This window comes from Notamacropus eugenii, chromosome 1, assembly GCF_028372415.1.
Source record: "Notamacropus eugenii isolate mMacEug1 chromosome 1, mMacEug1.pri_v2, whole genome shotgun sequence".
Classification (NCBI taxonomy): Eukaryota; Metazoa; Chordata; class Mammalia; order Diprotodontia; family Macropodidae; genus Notamacropus; species Notamacropus eugenii.
Genome location: NC_092872.1, coordinates 79,362,568 through 79,384,399, shown reverse-complemented (window position 1 = coordinate 79,384,399; position 21,832 = coordinate 79,362,568). Strand labels below are relative to the sequence as shown.

Genomic DNA, 21,832 nt, shown 5'->3' with positions numbered 1-21,832 from the left:
GTGCTTTTGGATTTCTCTCCATCTGTATCCTATTTTCCAGTAAATATTAGCTATTAAAATAAAAAGCTGGAGAACACAAAGGATATTTTACCTCAGAAGCAAAAGAGATTCACAACCATAATAGCACTTTACATGCCAGTTGTGTGGGGAAGACTATTTATTCCCTTGTGGAGCTATCTAATGTCAGTGCCAGCTGTGAAGTGAGGGGGCTGAGCTGTCCCCAGAGTACTCCAAGCACCTTGCCTAGAGAATAAGTACACATCAGCACAGAACTAGGCAGACAACAAGGATCAAATACTGAGCTAGTCGGAACATATTGTCCTCACGGCATAATGGTAGCAAAAAAAAAAAATCTGAATTTAGACTTGAAACCAAAATATGAAGCAAAAGCAAAGAAACAAAATTCCCACCTCTTTTGCGGAGGGCAGTTTCAGGAGAGGGAGAGCCTGCTGGGTGACCACAGCATCTCCAGGACTTTAGTATGCCATGTCTAAAACTACAATGCTCCTTAGGGCCCAGGATTCCGAAGACAGAACTGGTCAACCTCTTATATCCATCCTTCCCACTGTCACCTCCTACCTAGGGCATTGTTACCACCCATCTGGATCTGGGCAGCAGCTTCTAATTCTATACTCCTACCAGAATCATCTTTTCTATGCATAACTGATCAACACTCGATCTGGGACTCCTGGCAGTTTCTATTTTGACTTTCAATAGTGTAGTTATCCTGCACGTAGTGTGTTTGCTGAATGGTTCTGCCAACTGTCCGGCACATCCCAGCCGGATACCAACCAAAGGAAAGTTCAGCCCGCTGGAGCGGGGCATCGGCGGCACCCAGGTGGGGAGAGATTGGGTGAAGACGGGCCCGCGGCCCCAGGAGGCGCTTGTCTCGCCGGTGAACGCCCGAAGATCTGGGACAGACCCTGGCGTTCAGAGCCTCGGGCTGCGTCATCTCACGACGTCACCGTCCGTCTCCATGGAGACCCGCTAACAAGCCGTGGAGGAGGGAGGGCGGCGGAGGTGATGGAGGCGATTGAAAGGGCAGGCCCCGAAGGGGACCGGGTGGACCCGGGCCCTCGGGAGGGTGCCTCGCTAATGACCTCGGCGGCCCCCGATACCGCCCCCGCTGAGGCCGCGGCGTTCACGGGAGAAGAGCCCATGGTCGCGTCCCAGCAGAGCTCCGGGATGTTGCCCCAGGGCCCGAAGTGCAGCGCGAACTCCGGCTTGGTTCGGGAGCACGGGCTGGTTTGCAGCGGCTTCCTGCCGCAGCCCTACTTGTCCCCCATGCACTGCTGCTACTGGAAGCCTAAGAGCCAAAAGCAGCCCCCCTGGAAGACTCTGCAAGTCCCCGAGCCCGGCGCCCCGGGGCTGCCCTGGTGCCCGGAATCCCTGGAGCTCCAGGAGCCCCAGGAGCCCCAGGAGCCCCGGAAGCCGCTTCCGCGGGGCCACTGCCTCATCCATAACTGGATGGAAGAGGTAGTGCAGCGCTCTTTCTTTTTCCTGGGGGCGGGGGGCTCTGCCCACCCACGGGGATCCGTGGAGGGCTTTGGAGTCACTCGGGGCTTCGGGTCCCACAGAGAGCCACCAACGAGCTGGACGAGGTCCTAAATTATGACGAAAGCGAAGGTTTCCGCTACCGCTACGGACACGTGGGTCTGCTGTCCCTAGAGCTGTCCCCCCAGACCTCCAGGTCCACCCAACAGGATTCCTACCAGCACCCAGGGAATACTAGGATAGCCCTCCGAGGTACACACAAAGACTAAGGGGAGAAAACCTCAGGAAGGAGTGAGAGCGGGTGGTAATGAAGTTTGCAACTTAAAGGCTAAGTTCCTCCTGCCCATCCCTCCCACCTTGGTCTGGTACCCACCACTGACCCGTGCCTTCCCCTCCTGTCCCATCCTTCCTTTAGGGAAGAGAGAAGCCATGCTGGAGCTGCTTCTGCACCACCAGATCCGGTGAGGGATGGGGAGGGTGGGGGTAAGTTGGGGAAGAATTGGGTGGGAAGAGACAAAGTGGGTGAGGGTGGGGGGGAGGGAATGGCCTTGAACTCCAATTATACAGGAAGGAAGTGGACCAGGAGATGGATCCACCAAAGTATTTCAATTATGAGTCTGTAACACACCATGATTATCAGAGGGAGCTGGATCGACCTGGGCCACCACCTCCCACCAAGGTGAGAATATCACCTCCCAGTATCACCTCTATTGTCCTCAATAGATTGGTAGGAAGAAACTGAGGCTATTGGGATGGAGGGGAAGGAAAGGTAACAAGAAAATTATGAGACAGAAAATACTTACTCCCCCCACCTCCATGGACCCTCAACTCCTTTTCCCCATACAGCCTCACAGCCTGCAGGAGCAACCAGAGACCGTCTGGCGGCAAAGAGCCAAAAAGCTTCAGGTGTGTTAAATAAAGGGACTTCCTTGGGGGAAGTAGGGGCAGGCTGGTTGTGTTGCTGAAGTTTGGAGAGAGGTAGTGAATAGAAACATGGTTGGGTAGGCTGGTGGGAAGAGATCTTATCCTAACTTAGGGAATTTTTCAGGGTGTCAGCAATAATCAGACATGTACCCCATTTCGAAAAAACTGTACTTTCTCAACACCTGTTTGTCTATCCATGGACCAGCCTTTACCCTACTGCTCTGGGAACTACCCTCAACGCTGAAGGGGAAATGGTAGGAGAGAAGCAGATTTGATAATGGGATGAGGGAAATAAATCATACAGATGGGTATTATTCCTTGTCTGAGACTGCCTAATTGGATAAAGGATGAAGAAGTGTTCTGAACTTGCTCATCCCTTTTTTAGGGGTTTCAGTTATGACTGTGGATCCATGGCTGGTTTTGTAATTTTGTATTTGACCAAAATATTCTGGTTTAGATACAGATATTTACAAGGATGGGAAAAGGAGAATATGTACAAGCCCCAGAGTCAGATGCCCCAGGGCAAATAGTAAATGCACACACAGTGCTCTGTGCTAGTGTCCCATATGGCTAGTGAATAATAAAGATCATGGCCATAGATCCTCGGGGGCAGCAGGAGAGGGGAAGGCATTTCGGGTCACAGCAGTCCAGATGGTCCTTTCCGCTCTCCCAAGAGCCAATACGTCCGCATCTTTCCCTTTCCCTGTGATGGTAGAAAATCAAAGCCCCACCCCCAGCCCCACCCACATGAGTGCCTCCTCCTATTAGCTCTAGTGCTTCCCCTATCCCCACTTTACAGGTACCCTTTTGTCCCCTTTTGTCTCACACATTACTCCTTTATCCCCTTTCCCCCCAATACCACCCAGTCCTCCCTCAATCACCTTCATCTCCACATCTCCTCTAAGCTCCAGCTGGAAACAGCCAAACTCATCCAGGGCATCCTTGGTTGTAGATGAGACATGGATCTTCAGGGCTAAGAAGCCAAGAAGGATCAGAGAAGGGCTGACCAAGGTTGGGGATGGGAAATAAGGGGAAGAAATGAAACTGTGGGTCCCTCCCCCATCTCCTACCCATTTGACACAAAACAGTAGGGGAGGGGAGTGAAAATCTTACATTGAAGAGCCCTATAGGGTGATAAAGAGTATTTTATAACTCTCTCAAAGGCAAAGAAGATCTGGGTGGTAAATCTCACCTTGACCATTGGACTCCATACGTGAAGCAGTATTCACTGTGTCCCCAAACAGGCAATATCGGGGCATTTTTAAGCCAACAACTCCAGCACAAACTGGCCCTACAGGGAAGGGCAAATTGGAGAGATCCTACAGCCACTTGGGGGTAGGGGTCAGGAGCCAGAACTAATCTTACCAGTATGTACACCAATTCGTAATCGCAGCTGATCATGAGGCCGATGCCGAATTCGGAAGGAAGCAACAGCATCCAATAGTGCCAGGGCCATACGGGCAATCTCAGGGGCATGGCGCTGACCATTACGCCCAGGGAGACCAGATACCACCATGTAGGCATCACCAATAGTCTCCACCTATAAAGGAAAATAACAGGGTCAGGTGGTCAGTGCCATGGAAGCATACTCAGTCATTTCCATTTGTGTGTGTTTGGCCTAAGATGGTGGGGTGGTGGGACAAAGGGGGCAGAAAGATGGAAGAAGAGGAGATGAGAAAGGAGGAAGGGGGACAGGGGGATGGGGTGACAGAGAGACTAAGGACCAGATGGAGTTTTATTCATCTGGTCTTTAATGTTTGAGATCCAGACTGAAGAATTGGAAGGTTCTCACACAGTAGAAATGAACTGCCTTTCCTTCAACTATAAGTTTGAAGCTACCATATGACAACATAACCATGTACATCTGCAGCTAGGAACTGTGAATGGAATGGAGTAAACTAACAAATTACAAAACAGCAGACTCCTAGAGGTTGCGGTGGACAAGGGCATTATGACAGACCACAGGTAAGGTAGGGACATCCAGCAATTTAAGAGTTGACCCTAGGCAGAGGGTCTTAGGCTACAGCAAGGATCTATGGAATAGTTCCAACAGAGGATCTGCCCACAGAGGAACTTAAATAAAGAAGTTTATTTTAAAATGTTTTATGATTCAAAAATTCTCATCCAGTTCTTTTCCCCAAATTCCTTTATCAGTCCAAGACCTATACAGTTTCCTACAATGAAAAGACAAGCTTAGAGCAGCTACTAGTCCCACTGGTGGTGAGTTCCCAAAGAATCCAATCAGGGGTCCGGGAATACATATACATAGCATCCCCAGAGCCACACTTTGTCACAGGGGCTGGGGTTTAGAAGCCCCAAGTAGTCCTGGTTTCAGGAAGCCAGATCCTGGTTTGGGGGGGCTAACCCTGATTCCCACCTTGTACACATCAAAGTTGTCAATGATGGCGTCGAAGCAGGTATACAGGTCATTCAGGAGTGTCACCACCTGACACAGACAGGGAGATTCTGAGATTCAAGTTCCTGACCTCCACAAAGGTTGTGACTTTCCCCCAAGGCACTCCAACCCTCCCAAGGATAAATAATCCTGACATCAGTGGGAACCTAATACCACTCCCAAAGTCCCTTAAGATCAAGTATTCCAAGTCCCCACCAGAGAGACCCCAATCCTCTCCAGAGACTCAAAGGCCCCTCTATCCTGTGGCTTACAAAAGTCTCTCACCTGCATAGGGGTGCTCTCTGCTGAAAGGGCTGTGAAGCCCACGATGTCACTGAAGTAAATGGTGACATTGTCAAAGGCCTCAGCCTGTACAGTCTCCCCTCGTTTCAGCTGCTCAGCCACTGAGCTGGGAAGGGTGGAAGGGATGAATGTGTCTATGCATCTTTGTGTGGCAGTAGAAACAGAGTGCTAACCCTGGAAGCGGGACTTATAGAAGACTTGAAAGAGTGTCTTAGGACAGGCATAGCTGTAACATGGTGGTGAGGGAGGAGCTCGCTGGAGCAAGCTGGAGGGGGAGGATGAATCCTAGGTAGAAGGCTTCCTTGGGAAGGGGGACCTAGCACAGGTGTCTTGGATAAGAGAGAAGAACCCCTAGGAGTTGGAGGAGAGAGAAAGGGATTCTCAAGGAGCTCACTGTGGCAGAATCTGGTAAAGGAGTGCCTCAGCCTTGCGCTTCTCCTCCAGATAGGCCTGTGTCCGCTCCTCTACCAACTTCTCCAGATTATTTGCATACTGCTCCATTCGAAGCAGGAGGTTATCTAGGATGCTGGTACCACCTTCCCTAGGGAAGGGAAGTGCACTTTATTTGGTGAACTTCCCCCCACAAAACATATACACATACCACCTGTACCTCTCTTGAGTCTCCACTTAAGTCCTTCAGCCCCTCCAAAGCAACCAGGACTCGGCTTCACTCACTCTCAGGGAAACCCTAAATGCCTCTGATGCCCTCTCACTTGTTGAAACGTCGGATGAAGCCCTTGATCTGTCCAAAGTCTGGTCGTTCAGCTGGATCCTGGGCCCAGCATCTCTCCATCAGCAAGGCTAGCTCCTCGCTGAGCTGTGCTCGGTCAATACTTGGCCGAAAGTATGGCCGCTGACCATTGCGGACCTTTTGGATAATCTCTGAGGATGTAGAGAGCAAAAGGAGGTGAAGGGGGAACCCAGAAAATTATAGGGTGCTCACTCTAGCATTCCCCCATTAAAAGAGGCAAGGAGTTGGGGCAGCTAGGTGGAACAGTGGATAGAGCACTGCCCCTGGACTCAGGAAAGATATGAGTTCAAATCTGGCCTCAGATACTGACTAGCTGTGTGACCCTGGGGCAAGTCACTTAACCCTGATTGCTTCCCAAAAAAGGGGTGGAACAAAAAGGAGAGGACTCACCTTTGGGACTGAGGTCCAGGCCCTCTACATAGAAGGGGCCACTTCTAAGTGCAATCTCCTGCAGAATGATCCCAAAGCTGTAAACATCAGCTTTCTGGATACCCACAGTCAGCAAGCGACTCCCATTTAATAGCTCTGGAGCTGTCCACAACTTCTCTGTAAAATGTAAATGGGCTGGGCTAAGTTATGAAATGGGACAACACCCAGGTCTTCACAGATTCAAACCCATAACATTCCAACTCACCAAGGCCACAAGATAGGAGAAAACCTCATATCCCTGCCCCATCTTGGCCCAACCCATTATTCTCATCCCTCCCTAACCCAAATGGAGACAACCAGAACCAGAGGAAATAAAAAGAAGGTAGCTTTAGGATGGTGGGGCCTCACTGGCATAGAGGGCGTGACTGTCGTCTGGCTCAGCGGCTGACCGGAAGCTGGCCAGGCCATAGTCAGTGATCTTGAGCACGAACCGGCTATCTACCACACAATTGGAGGATTTGAGGCTCCCGTGGGAAGCAATGATGCTGTTGTGGAGAAAGGCCATGCCCTGCGGGATACAAACCAAGTCACTGGGACCAAGAAAGGAAGGGGAGGTCTGTGATGAAACGCCAGCCCTTTTTCCTGGTAGGATTAACTATTAGCACCAATGTATGTTTTATGGACCGTGTATTATGAAAATCAAATAAGCTGATTTTGAAAGACTATCCCTCCTCTGAGAAGCCCAAAAAGATTTCACCTAAGGGAGAATCAACTGTGCTGACAGTCAGGCAGTAATCAGCCAGGTCAACTGACAGGTCAAGAACAGCCTGTGATTTGTGGACTAGAAATTAGTCCTCTTTCTGATGATTAAAAGAACAGAAGCCAAGTGAAAGAACTCCAGGTAAACTATAGGAAAGTGACAGGACATTATGATATGAACTATAGGATTCCATTGTTTGTCCAATAACATCATGGGGTGATGACGAGCATGAATTGGATATAAAGAGGCAGTTGCATAGTCATCAGCCCTCACTCTCTCTTCTGGTCATCAAAGTCCAGTGCGGCAAGACAAAAGTCAGGATGATCTGGCAATGGCTCAGGATTCAGTGAAAGACCTTGGTGTCTTCAATATCTGACTAAGCTCTAAGCGCTCCACGGCACCTGGTTGGGAAACCTTCATGGCCTTTGGAACAATTTGTTCTCATCTGCCCATTCTGCCAGGGGAAATCTTCACATTCCCCTAACTCACTGACAGGTCTGAGGCCTGCTGACTATCCTCAACTTGGTGTAATCTGTCTGCTTAGGTTTTGCCAGGGTGTGACCGCTGCACATGCTACAGCTTCATGGAGCCACATGTGGAAGTCAGGTGAAGGTGGACACAAAAGCTGGGTGAGGAGCCCTGAAAAGGGTTTGGCAAGTCCCGATATGTCCCACTCTATGACTACTGGGCAAGTAGGGTCTGGGTACCAGATAAAAGAGATGATGCAACTAGAACTAGTACCAGTTGTAAATACTGACTCATGAGCATATTAAATATAATTAATAGTAACTCACATTTATACACAATACTTTAAGGTTAAAAAGCATTTTCCCCACAACAATTGTATGAGATATGTAGTAGATGTGTAATTATCCTCATTTTACAGATAAGGAAACGAGAGGCTAAGTAACACGTTATCCATGGTGGAGTTTGAACCCAGATCTCAACTTAAAATTTAATGCTTTTCCCATGGCCTGCCTAGCCTTGCTGGTCATGTTAGATGACTTAGATGTATTTAGGAAAGATACTGGATCTACACTCAAGTCATGGAAAAACCAAACCATGGAAAGTATAGCTCCTGAAACCAGGAGTAAGAGAAACCTCTAGCAAACAGTAAAGAAAGGAAGCAACCAGAAGTTAGTTATGGCAGCCTTAACAGGAAAGGCCCAAGTAGTAGAGTCAAAGAGAGTTAGAGCCCCATCTAAGCAAGTTAGGGAAAAAAGAGAGCCTTGGTATGAACTGAAAATCTGCCAAAGAAATTTCCTAGAGCCAGGCCAGCCAGAACCCCACGATTTTAGAGTATATACCTAGATAATTCAGAACCCCATGCTCTTTAAACTCTTTCTTTTGTGCTTTGCCTTTTCCAGAAAAGGTGTAAAGCTTCAGGATTCTGCTTGTGAAATAATAGAGAGGAGGTTGCACTTACAGGTCAAAAAGAAGGGGTTCAAGTGCCCTTCTGGGATAAGAGTAGTGGTATGGTGGCAACTCACTTGCCATTTTCAGAGACAGAGAAAGTTGGGAAGCAGATCCAGGCCCAAGCAAGCATTAAACTATTCCAGTCAGTTGTGAGCAATGCCCCAGTTGTCCCCTAATCACCACCCTACCCATTTCATCTCAGGCTCTCCTCTGGTGAAGAGGGACAGGGGAGGCTGTGACGACAAGGGTCAAAGTGACATCCTAAGGGTTACTACTTACCAACTCTCCATTCATTTTCCCTTACCTACAAAAATTCTGCCCCACCTAATCCCCCCATCTCTATTCCGCAAGAGAAAAAGGACCAGAGAGTAATTAGTTTATGCCCTCGGCAGAGGGAAGACTCACCTTCACAAGGTCATTAATGAGGGAATAGCGGAACATCCAGTCCAAGTTGATGCTGTCATTCTCTAGAATGTCCTAGGAGTGACACAGAAATGGGTCTGCCTGTCCCGGTTGGGACACACTCTCACCCCAATGGTTCGTGTGCCTGCCACAGTCCCCACCTCCCCTTAACTCTCACCTGCAGGCTCCCTCGGGGACAGTACTCTGTGACAATGCAGATGTTGGGAGGGTCTATGCAGGCGCCAATGAATCGGGTCAGGTGGTTGAATTGAACATCCCTCATCTGGAGGGATTGGGAGGAAAGGGAGCAACAAGAGGCCAGAGGTATCTCAAGTTATCTGAATTACTGTGATCTACCCTAAGCCTTGCTCCACTTTTGAATCCTCAGTCTGCTTCTTCCCTATCTTCAGCTCTCCTCCCTCTACCCCCCCTTGGCCTAACATCCCATCCTAAGACCAGGACCTACATGTTTGAGCTCAAACAGGACCTGCCGTGTCAGCTCTATGCGTTTCTTATTCACATGTTTGATGGCAACAACATTTCCCTGGAGAAGGAGGAGAACAGAGAAGTAATTAAGGTCCTAGCAAGAGGAAGGAATCTGTGGGGCTTGGGGAGCTGGAGGAGGGAAAGGGTAAGGAGCCCAGCTGATCACACTGCTGAGCGAGAGGAGGGGATGAAGAACAGGGTGACTGGGAGGGTGAGGGAACATGGGGAATAGGGCAAGGGCTGAGAGCAGAAGTTTGTTCACCTTGAAGTGACCGGTGTTGGCAAAGATCTGGTATTTCCCATGGGCTGTCATGAGCGAGCCGTAACTGGATCCCCGCTGGGGCCAAGGGCGACATGGGGGGAAGGAGGGAAGGGAAGGTTGGACAGTAGCTGCAGTACATGGGGCTATCGTTACAGGCCAGGGAGCTGAGGCTGGTAGAAAGAGCTCAGAGCCAGGGAGGAACCAGGAAAGCAATGTAATGGGGGTGGGGGAGGAGGAATATTTATTAGAGGGGGGAGCCTGAGAGAAAGTTACCAAGTGAGGGTGAGGAGCTGGGAATGGACCTAGAGCTCTCCTTGGGGGAAGAGTTAGGAAGGAAACAGAAGGAAATATGGTAGGGGAGGAGGATGCAAATGAGGACAGAGGAGATTTCAGAGTAGGAGGGAGAGGAAGCCCCAAACCTGCAGCAGTCTCACCAAGGACAGTGTGAGTCTGCTGCCTGCGCCCTTGTGATAACGCTCTGAATTGCCAAACTGTAGTTCCTCCCATCTAATTCGCCACAGCATGCTGGCCAGCTCCTTCTCCAGCATTAGCTTCCTAAAAGGACAGCACACTTCAAGCAGCCCAGCCCAGGTCCACACCATACATCAGCACTGGGGCAAGGGAACAAGGGAGGGACCCTGACCTGGGTAGATCAAAGATTTTAATAATGCAACCACTACATCTGGCTGTATCCAAAAAAAAAAGGGGGGGGGGGGCATGTGTTCTACATAATTTTATTCACAGGTGAATGCACTACTTTTCAAACCCAGAGACTGGAAATCAGCCCAAAGACTAGGCAACAGCCCATACTGAAGCCAATCCCAGGAGATTCTAAACACATTCTTGATTTTTGAGTTGGTAGATAGGCCAAGATGTTCAAGAGATGCCCACCAGGGATGCCACTTTCAAACAGGCCACATTATGACAAAGATGAGGTGGGGAGGAGGCAGAAAAAGGAGAGCAATTTAAGTGTACCAGATTAGCCCTTGGGATGTTTTCCTGGGTTCAGTCTAAGAATTTGGGTTTGCTCCTAAGGCTTTAAGGACAGTGATGATAGACTGGGGACAATGTAGTGAAGGAGAAGAGGGCAGTGTAACACCAAGAACTCACCGGAAAATGAGGAAGCTGGAAACACCGAACATTATGAAAGTGATCCCTGTGCCCAAAGCCACAATGGCCAGAGTCGAAAGTGGGGCTGTGCAGGGGGGAGGAGGATGTGGTCACTTGAGGGGAAGGGAGAAAAGGGTCCAAGATATGCAGGGAGATGCCTTAAGAAAGGGTAAGGATAGTTCAAAGGGAGGTGTGAAGCTAGGAAAGGAGGCAGCTGGAAGGAGGCAGTTCCCAAATCAAGGATTTGGAAGTTACTTGGGGAAGAGAGGGCTGTTTGGGAGAGGAGGGAGGAGGCTGTGCCCCCAGCCCCTGCACACACCCACTTTTATCACAGGACGGGTCATCCAAGTCGAAGGCACAAGGGGGATTATCAGAAGGAGGGGCCCCCTTCACCCAGGGGATAGGCTGCCCAGTCCACCAGATCTGCTTCTCAGCTCCAGAGTAATGAGCTGCAGGCTGCATGGAAGAAAGGAAGGAAGGAAGGAAGGAAGGAAGGAAGGAAGGAAGGAAGGAAGGAAGGAAGGAAGGAAGGAAGGAAGGAAGGAAGGAAGGAAGGAAGGAAGGAAGGAAGGAAGGAAAGAAGGAAGGAAGGAAAGAAGGAAGGAAGGAAGGAAGAGAAAGAGAGAAAGAAGGGGAGAGGGGGAGAGAGGGAGAGAGAGGGGGATGAGAGAGAGAGAGACAGAGAGAGAGAGAGAGAGACAGACAGACAGACAGAGACAGAGACAGAGACAGAGAGACAGAGAGAGAGAGAGAGAGAGAAAGCAGGGATTACAGACAGCAGCTTCTCATCTTCTATCATATACAAAATGCTTCCTTTCCTTGTGACCTCCCCAACACAACCACCACCCCTATCACAAGTTCTCAAGTTATACCAGTGCTGCCTCCTGGTCAGATTTAAAGACACTAGACTTCACACACGCAGCAAATCTGCATACCCCCTCACCTGAAAGTCCCCGGAGTCCAAGTCCCCCATGGCCCAAAGCACAAAGTCTGTTTCACGGTCATTGTTCTTGTCCATTACAACCAGCCCTGTCACACCTGAGATGGGACAGAAAGAGGGATGCCCCGATAGCCTTCCTTTTATGGGTCCTCCTGCCCTCATCTTCTTTGTCTACATATTCCTCTCTCATCACTTCTCTCCTTACCTTGACACCCCATGCTTCTGATTCCCACCAACCCCTCCTATTCTCTCCATCCCCTGCTCTCCGATATCTTGATATCTACCTTCTCTTCACAATCATTAGAAGGAACCTACAGTAGTGGATAGAGAGAGCCCTGCAGCATCAGGAAATCCTGAGTTCAAGTCTGACCTCTGAACACATACTTGCTGAGTGACTCTAGGCAAATCACTTAACCTCTCTATCCCAGACAGCTCTTTAAGAGCCTTTTTCACATTGTCAGGAGTTTCCTTAATGGGAGTTCCCTATAACAAGGAAATCACAAATCCAGTACCAATTTTTTTAAAAAGTATCAGAAATCTAGAGGAACAGAAGAGAATAAACTTTTAATAAATGTCTACACTGTGCCAGGCACTGTGCCCAGTACCCTACAAATGTCTCATTTGATTCACTATTGAAAAGTACCTTAGAGGCCACCGAGTCCGACCCCTTCATTTCAGAGATACAGAAACTGAACCCTAGAGAAGGTAAGTGGTTTGCCTGGTGTCATACAGGTAGTTAAGTGACAAGTGGATTTCAACTATCATCTTCTAATTTCATACTCAGGGCTAGTTATTTCCATTGTACCACTATTTGCTCCCTGCTTTCCAACACCCCAGAATCCACTTTTCTAGGGAAAAAAAGCACTTTGTAAACTTTACGATGCTACATAAATGTGAGTTATTTATTATTACCCTGGTATCTGCGCCCTTGCATCTTCTTCACTATTCGAAGTCCATCATCCCGGGTGCCCCCTTCTTGCAGCGTTTCATTCAAGACCTCGGCGTATAGCAGGATTCCATCGTAGAAGCAGCCAGCAATGAGGTTCATCTGGGAATGGCAACCTCAGCCCTACTCGCCCCCATACTCTTCTCTCCTCCCCAGTCTTCCCCCCACTTCCTTTCATTCTTTGTCTCTCAGTCCCTGGGGAGCATCCAGGAACCACTTCTAGCCTACAATACCTCCCAGTGGAAGACAGAGCAGAATGGTAAGAATTCATAGTCTGGATCCATAGATAAGATGCCTTTTTATTAAGGGTAAATGAACGGAGATGGAGGGTAGGGAGAGTGGACTGGGTCAGGAAGGGGCTTCTCTGAGGTACAAATGAATCCTCAGAGAAGGAAAAGGACTCCTTACCAAGGAGGGGGCCAGCTCCACACCAAAGTCAGTCCGGGCCCTCAGCAGCAAACGATGCTGGAATTCCTGATATTCAGGGTTTGGAGGCTCTCGATATGTAATCACCAAAACAGTCTATAAAAAGGAACCAGTGGGAGAAATGAATAGGCAAGGACTTCAGGATAGGTATAAAGATAAGGAAATATCCAATCAGACAGTCTCAAAACAAGGTAATGTGTTCATCAAAATCATTAATAATAAGAGAAATGAAAATTAAAACAATTCTGAGGTTTTACCTCACATCCTGCAAATGAGTAAAAGTGACAAAAACAGTGAAATGGTAAATGTTGGAGCTGTAGTGGAAAGACAGAAATACTAATACATTGCTGGTGGAGCTATTCAATCGGTCCAACTGCTCCTGAAAATAATCTGTAATATGAACTGATGCTGAGTGAAGTAAGCAGAACCAGGAGAACATTGTACACAGCAACAGCAACAGTCAATCAACTGTCACTGACTGAGCTCTTCTCAGCAATACAATGATCCAAGACAATTCCAAAAGACCCACGACAGAAAATACCATCCACACCCAGAGAAAGAACTGTGGAATCTGAATGCAGATCGAAGTGGACTATTTTCACTGGTTTGGTTTTTCATGGCTTTCCCCTTTTTTCTGTTTCTTCTTTCATAAGACTAATGTGGAAATATGTTTTTAACATGATTGCACATGCATAACTATATCAGATTGCTTGTCATTTTAAGGAGGGGGCAGAGGGAAGGGAGGAAGGGACAGAGAAAAATTGGGAACTCAAAATCTTATTAAAAAAAGGAATACTGAAAACTATCTTTACATGTAATTGGAAAAAATAAAATACTATGAATAAGGAGGAGGAGAAAGAAAAGGAGAAGGAAAAGAAGGAGAAAGAGAAGAAGAAAATAATCTGTAATTATGCAAATAAAAGTGAATAAAGTGTTCATGTCCATGAGGCCACCAGTCCCACTACTGGGCATATATTCCAAAGTGATCAGAAAGAGAAAGAAAGGTCCATTAAGTACCAAAATATTTATAGCAGCACTTTTGTGGTAGCAAAAAATTGGAAACAAAGTGGATACCCATTGACTAGGGAATGAGCAAACAAACTGTGGTACATGAATATAATGGAATACTCTGCGCAGCAAGAAATGACAAATGAATAATTCAAAGGAAAAAAATGAAAAATCTGTATGAACCAATACAGTCAAATAAGCAGAACCAGAACAATACATAACAATAACTACAATATAAATGAAAGATAATTAAAAGCACCCAAAAATACGAATAAATTAAAAATCAGAAATCATCCTAAAGAACAGATAATGAAACGAAGCTCCCCCTCTCCTTTCCCTCAAAGAGCTTATATATTCTCTCAGGAGAGACAACAGGTACATATGGAAGTGGACTCTAAAGAGAACTGGAACCTCCCTTGCAACAAAGACAGTTAAGCAAAAACAACCTATACAATCACCATATCTGACAACGTACACAATATTCTGCCCTCAGAGTCCATGTTCTCTCCCAAGATATGTATAGGTTGTTTTTGCTTAATTGTTTTTCTTTGTTACAAGGGAGGGTCTAATTCCCTTCAGTGTATCCCTGTATATGTTTATGTCATCACCCCTAATAGAATAAACAGGGACTATATAGTTTTTGTTTATTTCTAGCATAGTGCCTGACACATAGCTGATGCTTAATACATGTTTGTTGATTAAAAGATTGGTAGACAGGGAAGAAAAGAGGTGTTATATTCAGAAATAACTGATATAAACACAAAAGGTATTATCTAATTTTTTTTTCAAAAAAGAAGATCCATGTCTGAGAAATTCTAGGGACTAAGAGGAAATTCTGCTAGGTAATATTGGTGAGAAGGAAGGAAAAGGATGTAATGGTAATGGATGAAATAATTGGGGGTGTTGGGGGCAAGGACCAAACTCCCATAGCTGTCCAAACAGAGATCCACCCATGAACCTCCTCATCGATGCCTATCATAAAACATTTTTTATGAGGTGCATGCTGGTTCAAGTCTGCCCACATGCTAAGCCCAGATCTAGACTTGGAAAATAGTTACATACACAGGGAAACACTCTGCCTTATGAAGACTAGCTCAGTGTTAAGCTCTATTCTTATAACTAGTGCCCTGTACCTATTACTCAGATTCACTGTCTAGCTCCTGACCTCATATTATCCAGAGTCTTAGGCTCATACTCCTTGATTTCATGCCGCTCAGACACTGAGTCCCTGATCCTTCTGTTTCTCAATTTCTGAGCCATGCTGCTTGATGTCAAAGGGCTCTCGACCTACCTAAGGTAACCATAGTACCTGCCTGCTTCTCCCAGCCTTGGCTAATCTTCCTAGGTTTGACTTCTAGCCTACCTACCCCATTGATGTGACCTGCTTGCTCAGCTCCCCTCTAAGCAAATTCCCAATTCTGGCCTCCCCCTCCCCGCTCCTCTCCTTTATACATCCTAGACCTGCCCTGTCCAGTTGCTGCCCAAGTGAATGTATAACAATCAGTCCCATGTACACACAAGTCAAACTGGATGTCCACCATTTTGGTCATATAAAACCTTACATTCTCCAAAGGAGAACGGCTACCAATTCAACCCTTAGAAATAACCAGTTCCAGAGTCATGACTAAATAGCTGTGACCTGGACAGTCATCACCAACTGCAGACCCATAGAGAACCATGGGGGTACCTCTGATGTTGCTCAAAATTCCCATTACCCTCCTCCCACATCTTCCCAGTCCATGAAGAGAAAGAACAGAACCCTTGAAACACTAGTAAACATTGTGCTGGGTGCTGCATCCATTTTTACCCTTACCCCTTCTCTTCTATCAGATCCAATTTCTACCTTGAAATTCTTTTAGCTAGCTCCCAACAATCTACTCTGCCTAGATCCCTCTTTAAATACATATCAGGTCACTAGCCAAAAGCAGAAAAGACAGAAAGAAAGAAAGAATTTCAAGGATACAGCTGAACAATCAACTCAGGACTTAAACTTAGCAAGAGAAGAAACACAATGGTTTCCAAGTAGGGAGTAGAGAACATGAGGCAATGTCATCCCTGTGTGGACAAGTATTATAAAGGATTTAAAGTACATTTATGGTACAGGGATAAGGCTGAGGGTAGGAGTTGGATAAACGGTGCCGGGAGAACATGTCTACAATATTACAATGGAAACTTGGTGGGAAATAGAATTTTACATACTTTAAACTCAAGTCCCTGCAGCTGTACTCTGTATATGTAGTTTATGAGAGACAAACTTCACTTTCAGGCTAATTAACAGCAACTGCTTAATTACTTGTTCTAACCATATATCACCATTTACTTTGTCCTAAGTCAACGGCTGGTGGTAAAAATACATTTTTTTTAAAAAGCCCTCTCATCCATATTACCTAATCTGTTCCTCAAAACAGCAGAGAGGGCAGGTATATTATTTTCAGTTTACAGATAAGGGAACTGAGACTGAGATGTAGTAAATGTCTTGACCAAGAACACAAATTGGAATAGGACTAGAACTCAGATATTCTAATTCCTCATCTATTGCTTTACTTTTTCCCCCCACAATACCACAATGACTACTGTCTCTAACTCCTACCATTTTACCCACTTTCCCTAGTCCAGAGGGCGGTACTATTTACATGGGTACTTCCAGAGGCAAAATTTTCTAGGTATGTGTCTGATGGGAGGAAGGGGCCAATTCCAGACAGTTTCTCAATTCCTTCTGTTCCAAGACATCTCTGTGGCTTCAATATTGTATTTAAAATTAATTCCCAAAATAGACCCACCAGTTTTCAAGTCCAGGCAAAAGCTATTTACAAATGTGAATAATTTTTAAGCTGTCTGTATTTCTCCATGAACAAACCTTAGCTTTAAGGGTATACAAAGCATTTTGCCTGCATTATCTCATCTGATTCTCACTCTCTCAATCCTGTGAGGTGTTTATTTCCTCCCTGATCAATAAGTAAACTGAGGCTGAGAAAGCAGAAGTAACTTGTCCAGACTCACAAAGCTACAAAGTGTCTGAGGCAGGAAGAGAATGGAGGTCTTTCTGGCTTCCAGTCTAGGACTCCATTCACTATACCACCTAGCTACTACAAATAATCTCAAAAGGTCTGGACAGAAATTCATTTTACAGGCATTTTGCCATTCTGAGAGAGGCACACAGCTATACTTTAGTGTTCCAAATCTTGTCTTCCTCTGTTCTCACTTCTGCTCCACCCCATTCTATGTTCTCTCATACACTATTTCCTCACTTGATTTCTTCCTTCTCATGCCCAATTGCCATCCACATTGCCATCATTCCTACTTCCCCTATCTTCCAGATATATTTTTTTTCCTGCTTCCATGAGTTTCCTTAGGTCCTCTCAGGACAGATGGAATAGGTCTAAGATCCTCCACATTTTTCCACCTCAAGTTGTTACCTCTTCTTTCAAAAATGTGTCTCTCTCCTTTCCTTCCAGCTTTTGTCTGATTACTTTAGAATATAAACCTCCAAAAGCAGGAGAGGCTTACAAAAGCCTTCATCAAAGCCACACTTGAAAAGTACAAGTGCTTTACAGAGCAACACAGAGCAGTGGGAAAGAAATGTTGCCAACAGGGAGAAAAGAGGTGGGCTGGGCTGAGAAAAACAAGAGAGCAGGTAACTCTTACTTCTGAGTATGATTCCCAGATTTCCAACTCTAGTCCTTACAACCCTCCCCTTCCCACCTGAGCCCCAGTCACAGAGCTGCCTATTAGGCATTTTTATTTTGGTGTCTTGCTTTTATCTTAAAATCAGTACTTCGACAATCAAACTTGTCATCTTCCCTTCCAAAACTATCTCCCCCTAAAACCTTTTCTATTTCTATTAATAGTACTCCAATTCTCTCCACACTCAAATCTTCAAGGCTATGGCTGATTTTCCATCTCTCCAATATCCAACCAATGACTAAGTCCTGGAGATTTATCTGACAAAATATTGTCTTGCATTCAATCCTTCCTTTCCATAACCACTCTCCTCACCCTTATGACCTGAGGTTTGAACAATGCAATAGCCTCTTCTAGGCTGGTGTCTCTCACTCAGGTGGTTCCCTCTCATATCTACCCCCAATGCCATTGACAGAATTATTTTCCTAAAGATAACTCTGATCATGTCACTCACCTCCTCAAAAACTTGCCATGAATCTGCCCTACTACAAATAAAGTCCAGACTCTTTAGCCTTGCATTCAAAGCCTTCCATGATCTGACTTTACTTATATAACCTTATTTCACATCACTCACCACAATAAACCCTCCTTGGTCAAGGTAATCTCTTCACTGTTCCCCACGTAATATGCTGTATGTCTAACCTCTCTGTGTTTGCTCATGCTATCCACATCTTCCCTAGCTTCTATCCCTGAGCCCATTCTATCTTTATGACCCACCTTGAAAGCCAAACTTAAATCTCATTTCATCATGAGGCCTTCGCTGAGACCTCTGCCCATACAAAATTCTGCTTCATTTCAACTCCAAAAGCGAGTGCTATACCAAATGTTTTGGCACAGTATCTTAGACTGCCTCATCAGTAGCTAACTGTCCTATGTACACTTTGTTTCCCAAGTAGGAAATAAGATCCCAAGGGCAGGGAATGTGTCTTTTTCCCCTTCATTTTCTCCACAGAAGTCCAACACACAACTGGGCACATAGTAGGTGTTCAGTACAAACTTGATTTGTTGCAAAAGAAAGAGCAGGCCAGGATCTTAAGAACCTTGCCATACACAGTAATAAAAAGTCACAGGAAAATGACTTAAAGGAAATGGATGGATCATTTTCTTTATAAAATTCATACTCTGGCTCTGGGAATGCCATAGGGTGGGGGAAGAAGGGAGCAATTTACCAGGAAACACTTCTCTCCCTTTTCCTCTTTCCACAGCTGACATTCCACCTACCCCTACTCCAGCTTCCATCCATGTTACCTGAAAGGCCTCCCTGAGGGCCTGGGTCTGCTCTCCAGTTCGATTGTCTTGCCAGGGCCGACCTCGGAGGCGGGTGGGGCTGGCACGGAGGCTCTCCCCAAAGACATCCAAGTAGAAGAAAACGTAGTCTCCGTTGGTTAGGTTTTCTCTCTGGGCCTGAAGCAGGATCTCATGCAGCATCTCCAGGGGGCCACAAATGTACACAACTGAGGGCAGGTATTTAAAAATGGAGTACCCTTAGAAAGTGCATCCAGCAACTCCAAAGTAGCCCTTTCCCCTGGGCTTGCAAGCTTTCTATTCTCTGTATTCCCTTCAGCAGAAAAGTGAGAGCCTAAATCCATTTAAGTCTCCAGAACATACATCTCTTTCCCCAGGAGTGTGTTGAAAGTACCCTGGGGCCATAAGGAACATCTGGCATAAGTCATAGCTTGACCTCCAGAGGGAGGAAGGGATGTATGTTCTCCCTATCCCCAGCCCCTCTCTCTCACATTCCCACTTCCTCCTAGTCTTCACTTCCTCAGTTCCCCCATTCTGCTTCTGATGGGAGGAGGGTTGGGAAGGAGAAGAGGGGTGGAAGGAAAAGTGCAATTTAGGGGTCACGAGCTTAGAAACTTTAAGTTTAAATCCCGACTGGCTTTGCCAACCAAACACACTCAACTTTAACCCAACTTATTGCACCCTAAGCAAAGGACATTAGTTTGAAAAGGATTTTAAATACAGCAAAAGGCATCTGGAAATAGAGGAGGAGTATCCTTTGGAGTTTAGACCATCATATCCACAACTACAGGATAATTTCATTTCCAACATTCTATACCTCCGACAATACCACAAAACCTCATGGAGCTCAATACCCCCACTCCTCCCTACAACTAAGCCTCTCACACACTATTCCCACATGCTCCTGTTACTTACATCTTCACAATATCCCTTAGTCTTCCAACCACAATGGCCAGATGCTTCCCTTCATAATCACTTCTCCCCCTCACAAACCCCATTTCTGTCCATATCCATCTTAAAGCTGTCCACATGACTCCTCAGTATCAATCTTTACTAACAAGTTCCTGAAATCTCCACTTTGCCTCCACGTACCCCTGAGATGCCTATCTCTAGCTACATACAACCCCAAGTGAAAGCCCAAGCTACACTCACTGCGCCCATTGGCCCGGATGAAGTGTGTAGCCTGCTCAGGACCACCTGGTTCCCGGGTATACACCTGGTGCTGCACACTGAGATTGTTGCCTTGCAGGGCCTCAAAGACCCCTTCAATTGTGAAATAATGGGGCCGGTCATCAGTGCGGGCATCCAGATACAGCAAAGCAGCACGGGCACTCCAGTTGAAGTGCCCATGCAATGTCACCACAAACTCGCCCAGTTTAGGGGCAGAGGGCCCAGTGCGAACCAGTGTTCTGTAGTGCTCACTCTTGGCCGCAAAGCCTGAGGCCACAGCACCTGCAGTCAACAGGGGCAGCCGCCAGTGTGAGGCAAAACGTGCCACAGAAGCAGCAGGGTACACACAGCCAGGACCCAGAAGAAGGTCAGGGTCATTGTATAGCTTCAAATCCACAGCATTCAAAGGCGCCAGGTACTCGGAGCAAGCGCCATCCATCTCAGAGCTGACAAAGTGCAGGTCCACTGGCAATGCTCTCCCCAGGGCTTCCATGGCCAGTGTCACAGCAGGGCCCACCCGTGGCCAAGCCCAGGCATAGCTTAAGTTGTGTTCAGGTAGCACCACTGCCAGGGTTAGATTCCGGGGCTCAGGGGGGCGTGCCCCACCCACCAAAGCTGCCAGCATCAACAGGATTGGGGGCAGCGCCATGAGGAGAAGGCAACTGCCCCACAGCCTCAGAACTCTGAAGTCCCTTTCGGCCTATAAGGGAAAGACACAAACCCCAGCCTGAGACCTCAAGGAACAAGGCTAGGGTAGGGGCTAGGAGATGGCTGGGGAGACTGAAGCTGGGACAGCTTAGGCACAAAAATAGAAGAGAAATAGGAAGCTAGAGAAAAGGACCAGGAGGGAAAGTAAGGATGGAGTTGGGGATGAGATGCCCTGAAGCTATGGTGGAATAGAGGGCCTGGGGTGAGGGGCATGGGGGGGCCTACGAAAGGAGGAGATCAGAGGGGCCTGAGGCTGAAGAAAAAGAGGTCTAATGCTGAGGGAAGCCCAGGAGCAGAAAGGGGTCTGGGGTGGAGATGGGGCCAGAGCTAGGGCTGCGGGGGCCTGGGCCTGGGGGCCTGGGGCTGGGGCTGGGGCACGGGGGGCTCGCCCTCCCGGTGGAAGGGGAGAAGGGGAGGGGCAGGGAGGAGGCACAGGGGTGTCCATGTGGGGGCAGGAGGGCCGGGAGGAAGGAAGCGGAGGGGGAATCTCCGGGAAAGGCTTCTCCCGAGGGGGCTGACCTAGCGGACCAGGGCGCTGGTCCGGTCTCAGGCTGCGGCCCCGCCCGTGGCCCGGCTCGGCTCCGTGGCGCTCGGCTTCTCCCGTGGCCCGGCCTTCGCTGGCCGCCGCTTCCTGCCGTCCGGGCCCCCGGGGCCCCGTGTACTCGGCCAGCTCCGCCCGGCCCGGCCCGGGCCCGTCTCCGCTTGCTGCGCCGGTGGCGGCCGAGTGCGACTCCCGGGGCAGGCCGCCCGCCCCCTCCCGGCGCCTCCCTCCCGCGGCCCCTGCCCCCGCCCCCGCCCCGGCAGCCCCTCCTCCTCCCCCTCGGGCCCCACCCTCCCGAAGCGGCGCCCGCCGCCTCCCACTGGGGCTGGCCTCCCGCAGCTCGGCGCCCCCGGGAGACCCGGCACCCCTGGGGGACCCGCCGCCCTCGGGGAACCCGGCGCCCCTGGGGGACCCGCCGCCCTCGGGGAACCCGGCGCCCCTGGGGGACCCGGCACCCTTGGGGGACCCGGCACCCTCGGGGGACCCACACATGGG

At 48.0% G+C, this 21,832-nt stretch overlaps 2 protein-coding genes across 4 annotated transcripts; one reads left to right on the top strand and one right to left on the bottom strand.

Moving 5' to 3' along the window:
* The first annotated feature begins 728 nt into the window (after positions 1 to 728).
* Positions 729 to 2,732, top strand: SPAG8 (sperm associated antigen 8). Its single transcript, XM_072607092.1, has 6 exons — positions 729 to 1,476; positions 1,578 to 1,746; positions 1,910 to 1,955; positions 2,062 to 2,173; positions 2,341 to 2,400; positions 2,543 to 2,732. The coding sequence occupies exons 1-6, from the start codon at positions 1,024 to 1,026 to the stop codon at positions 2,660 to 2,662; spliced, it is 960 nt and encodes a 319-aa protein (XP_072463193.1). The 5' UTR covers positions 729 to 1,023; the 3' UTR covers positions 2,663 to 2,732.
* A 101-nt stretch (positions 2,733 to 2,833) lies between these two features.
* On the bottom strand, positions 2,834 to 21,541 carry NPR2 (natriuretic peptide receptor 2). 3 transcript variants are annotated; one of them, XM_072607060.1, is made up of 23 exons: positions 21,316 to 21,541; positions 20,071 to 20,788; positions 18,922 to 19,127; positions 12,967 to 13,080; positions 12,525 to 12,660; positions 11,616 to 11,710; positions 10,996 to 11,128; positions 10,673 to 10,757; positions 9,997 to 10,117; positions 9,563 to 9,637; positions 9,281 to 9,358; positions 8,993 to 9,097; positions 8,818 to 8,889; positions 6,645 to 6,804; positions 6,258 to 6,413; positions 5,830 to 5,998; positions 5,511 to 5,657; positions 5,099 to 5,222; positions 4,796 to 4,864; positions 3,784 to 3,958; positions 3,611 to 3,709; positions 3,300 to 3,391; positions 2,834 to 3,121 (listed from the first exon to the last, which is right to left on the bottom strand). In XM_072607060.1, the coding sequence occupies exons 2-23, from the start codon at positions 20,735 to 20,737 to the stop codon at positions 3,056 to 3,058; spliced, it is 3,144 nt and encodes a 1,047-aa protein (XP_072463161.1). In that variant the 5' UTR covers positions 20,738 to 20,788; positions 21,316 to 21,541; the 3' UTR covers positions 2,834 to 3,055. The 3 variants fall into 3 exon arrangements, with proteins under 3 accessions (XP_072463161.1, XP_072463178.1, XP_072463169.1); XM_072607077.1 differs by lacking the exon at positions 9,997 to 10,117 and having other exon boundaries at positions 10,992 to 11,128; positions 21,316 to 21,493; XM_072607068.1 differs by lacking the exon at positions 9,563 to 9,637 and having other exon boundaries at positions 21,316 to 21,493.
* Positions 21,542 to 21,832: the final 291 nt, after the last annotated feature.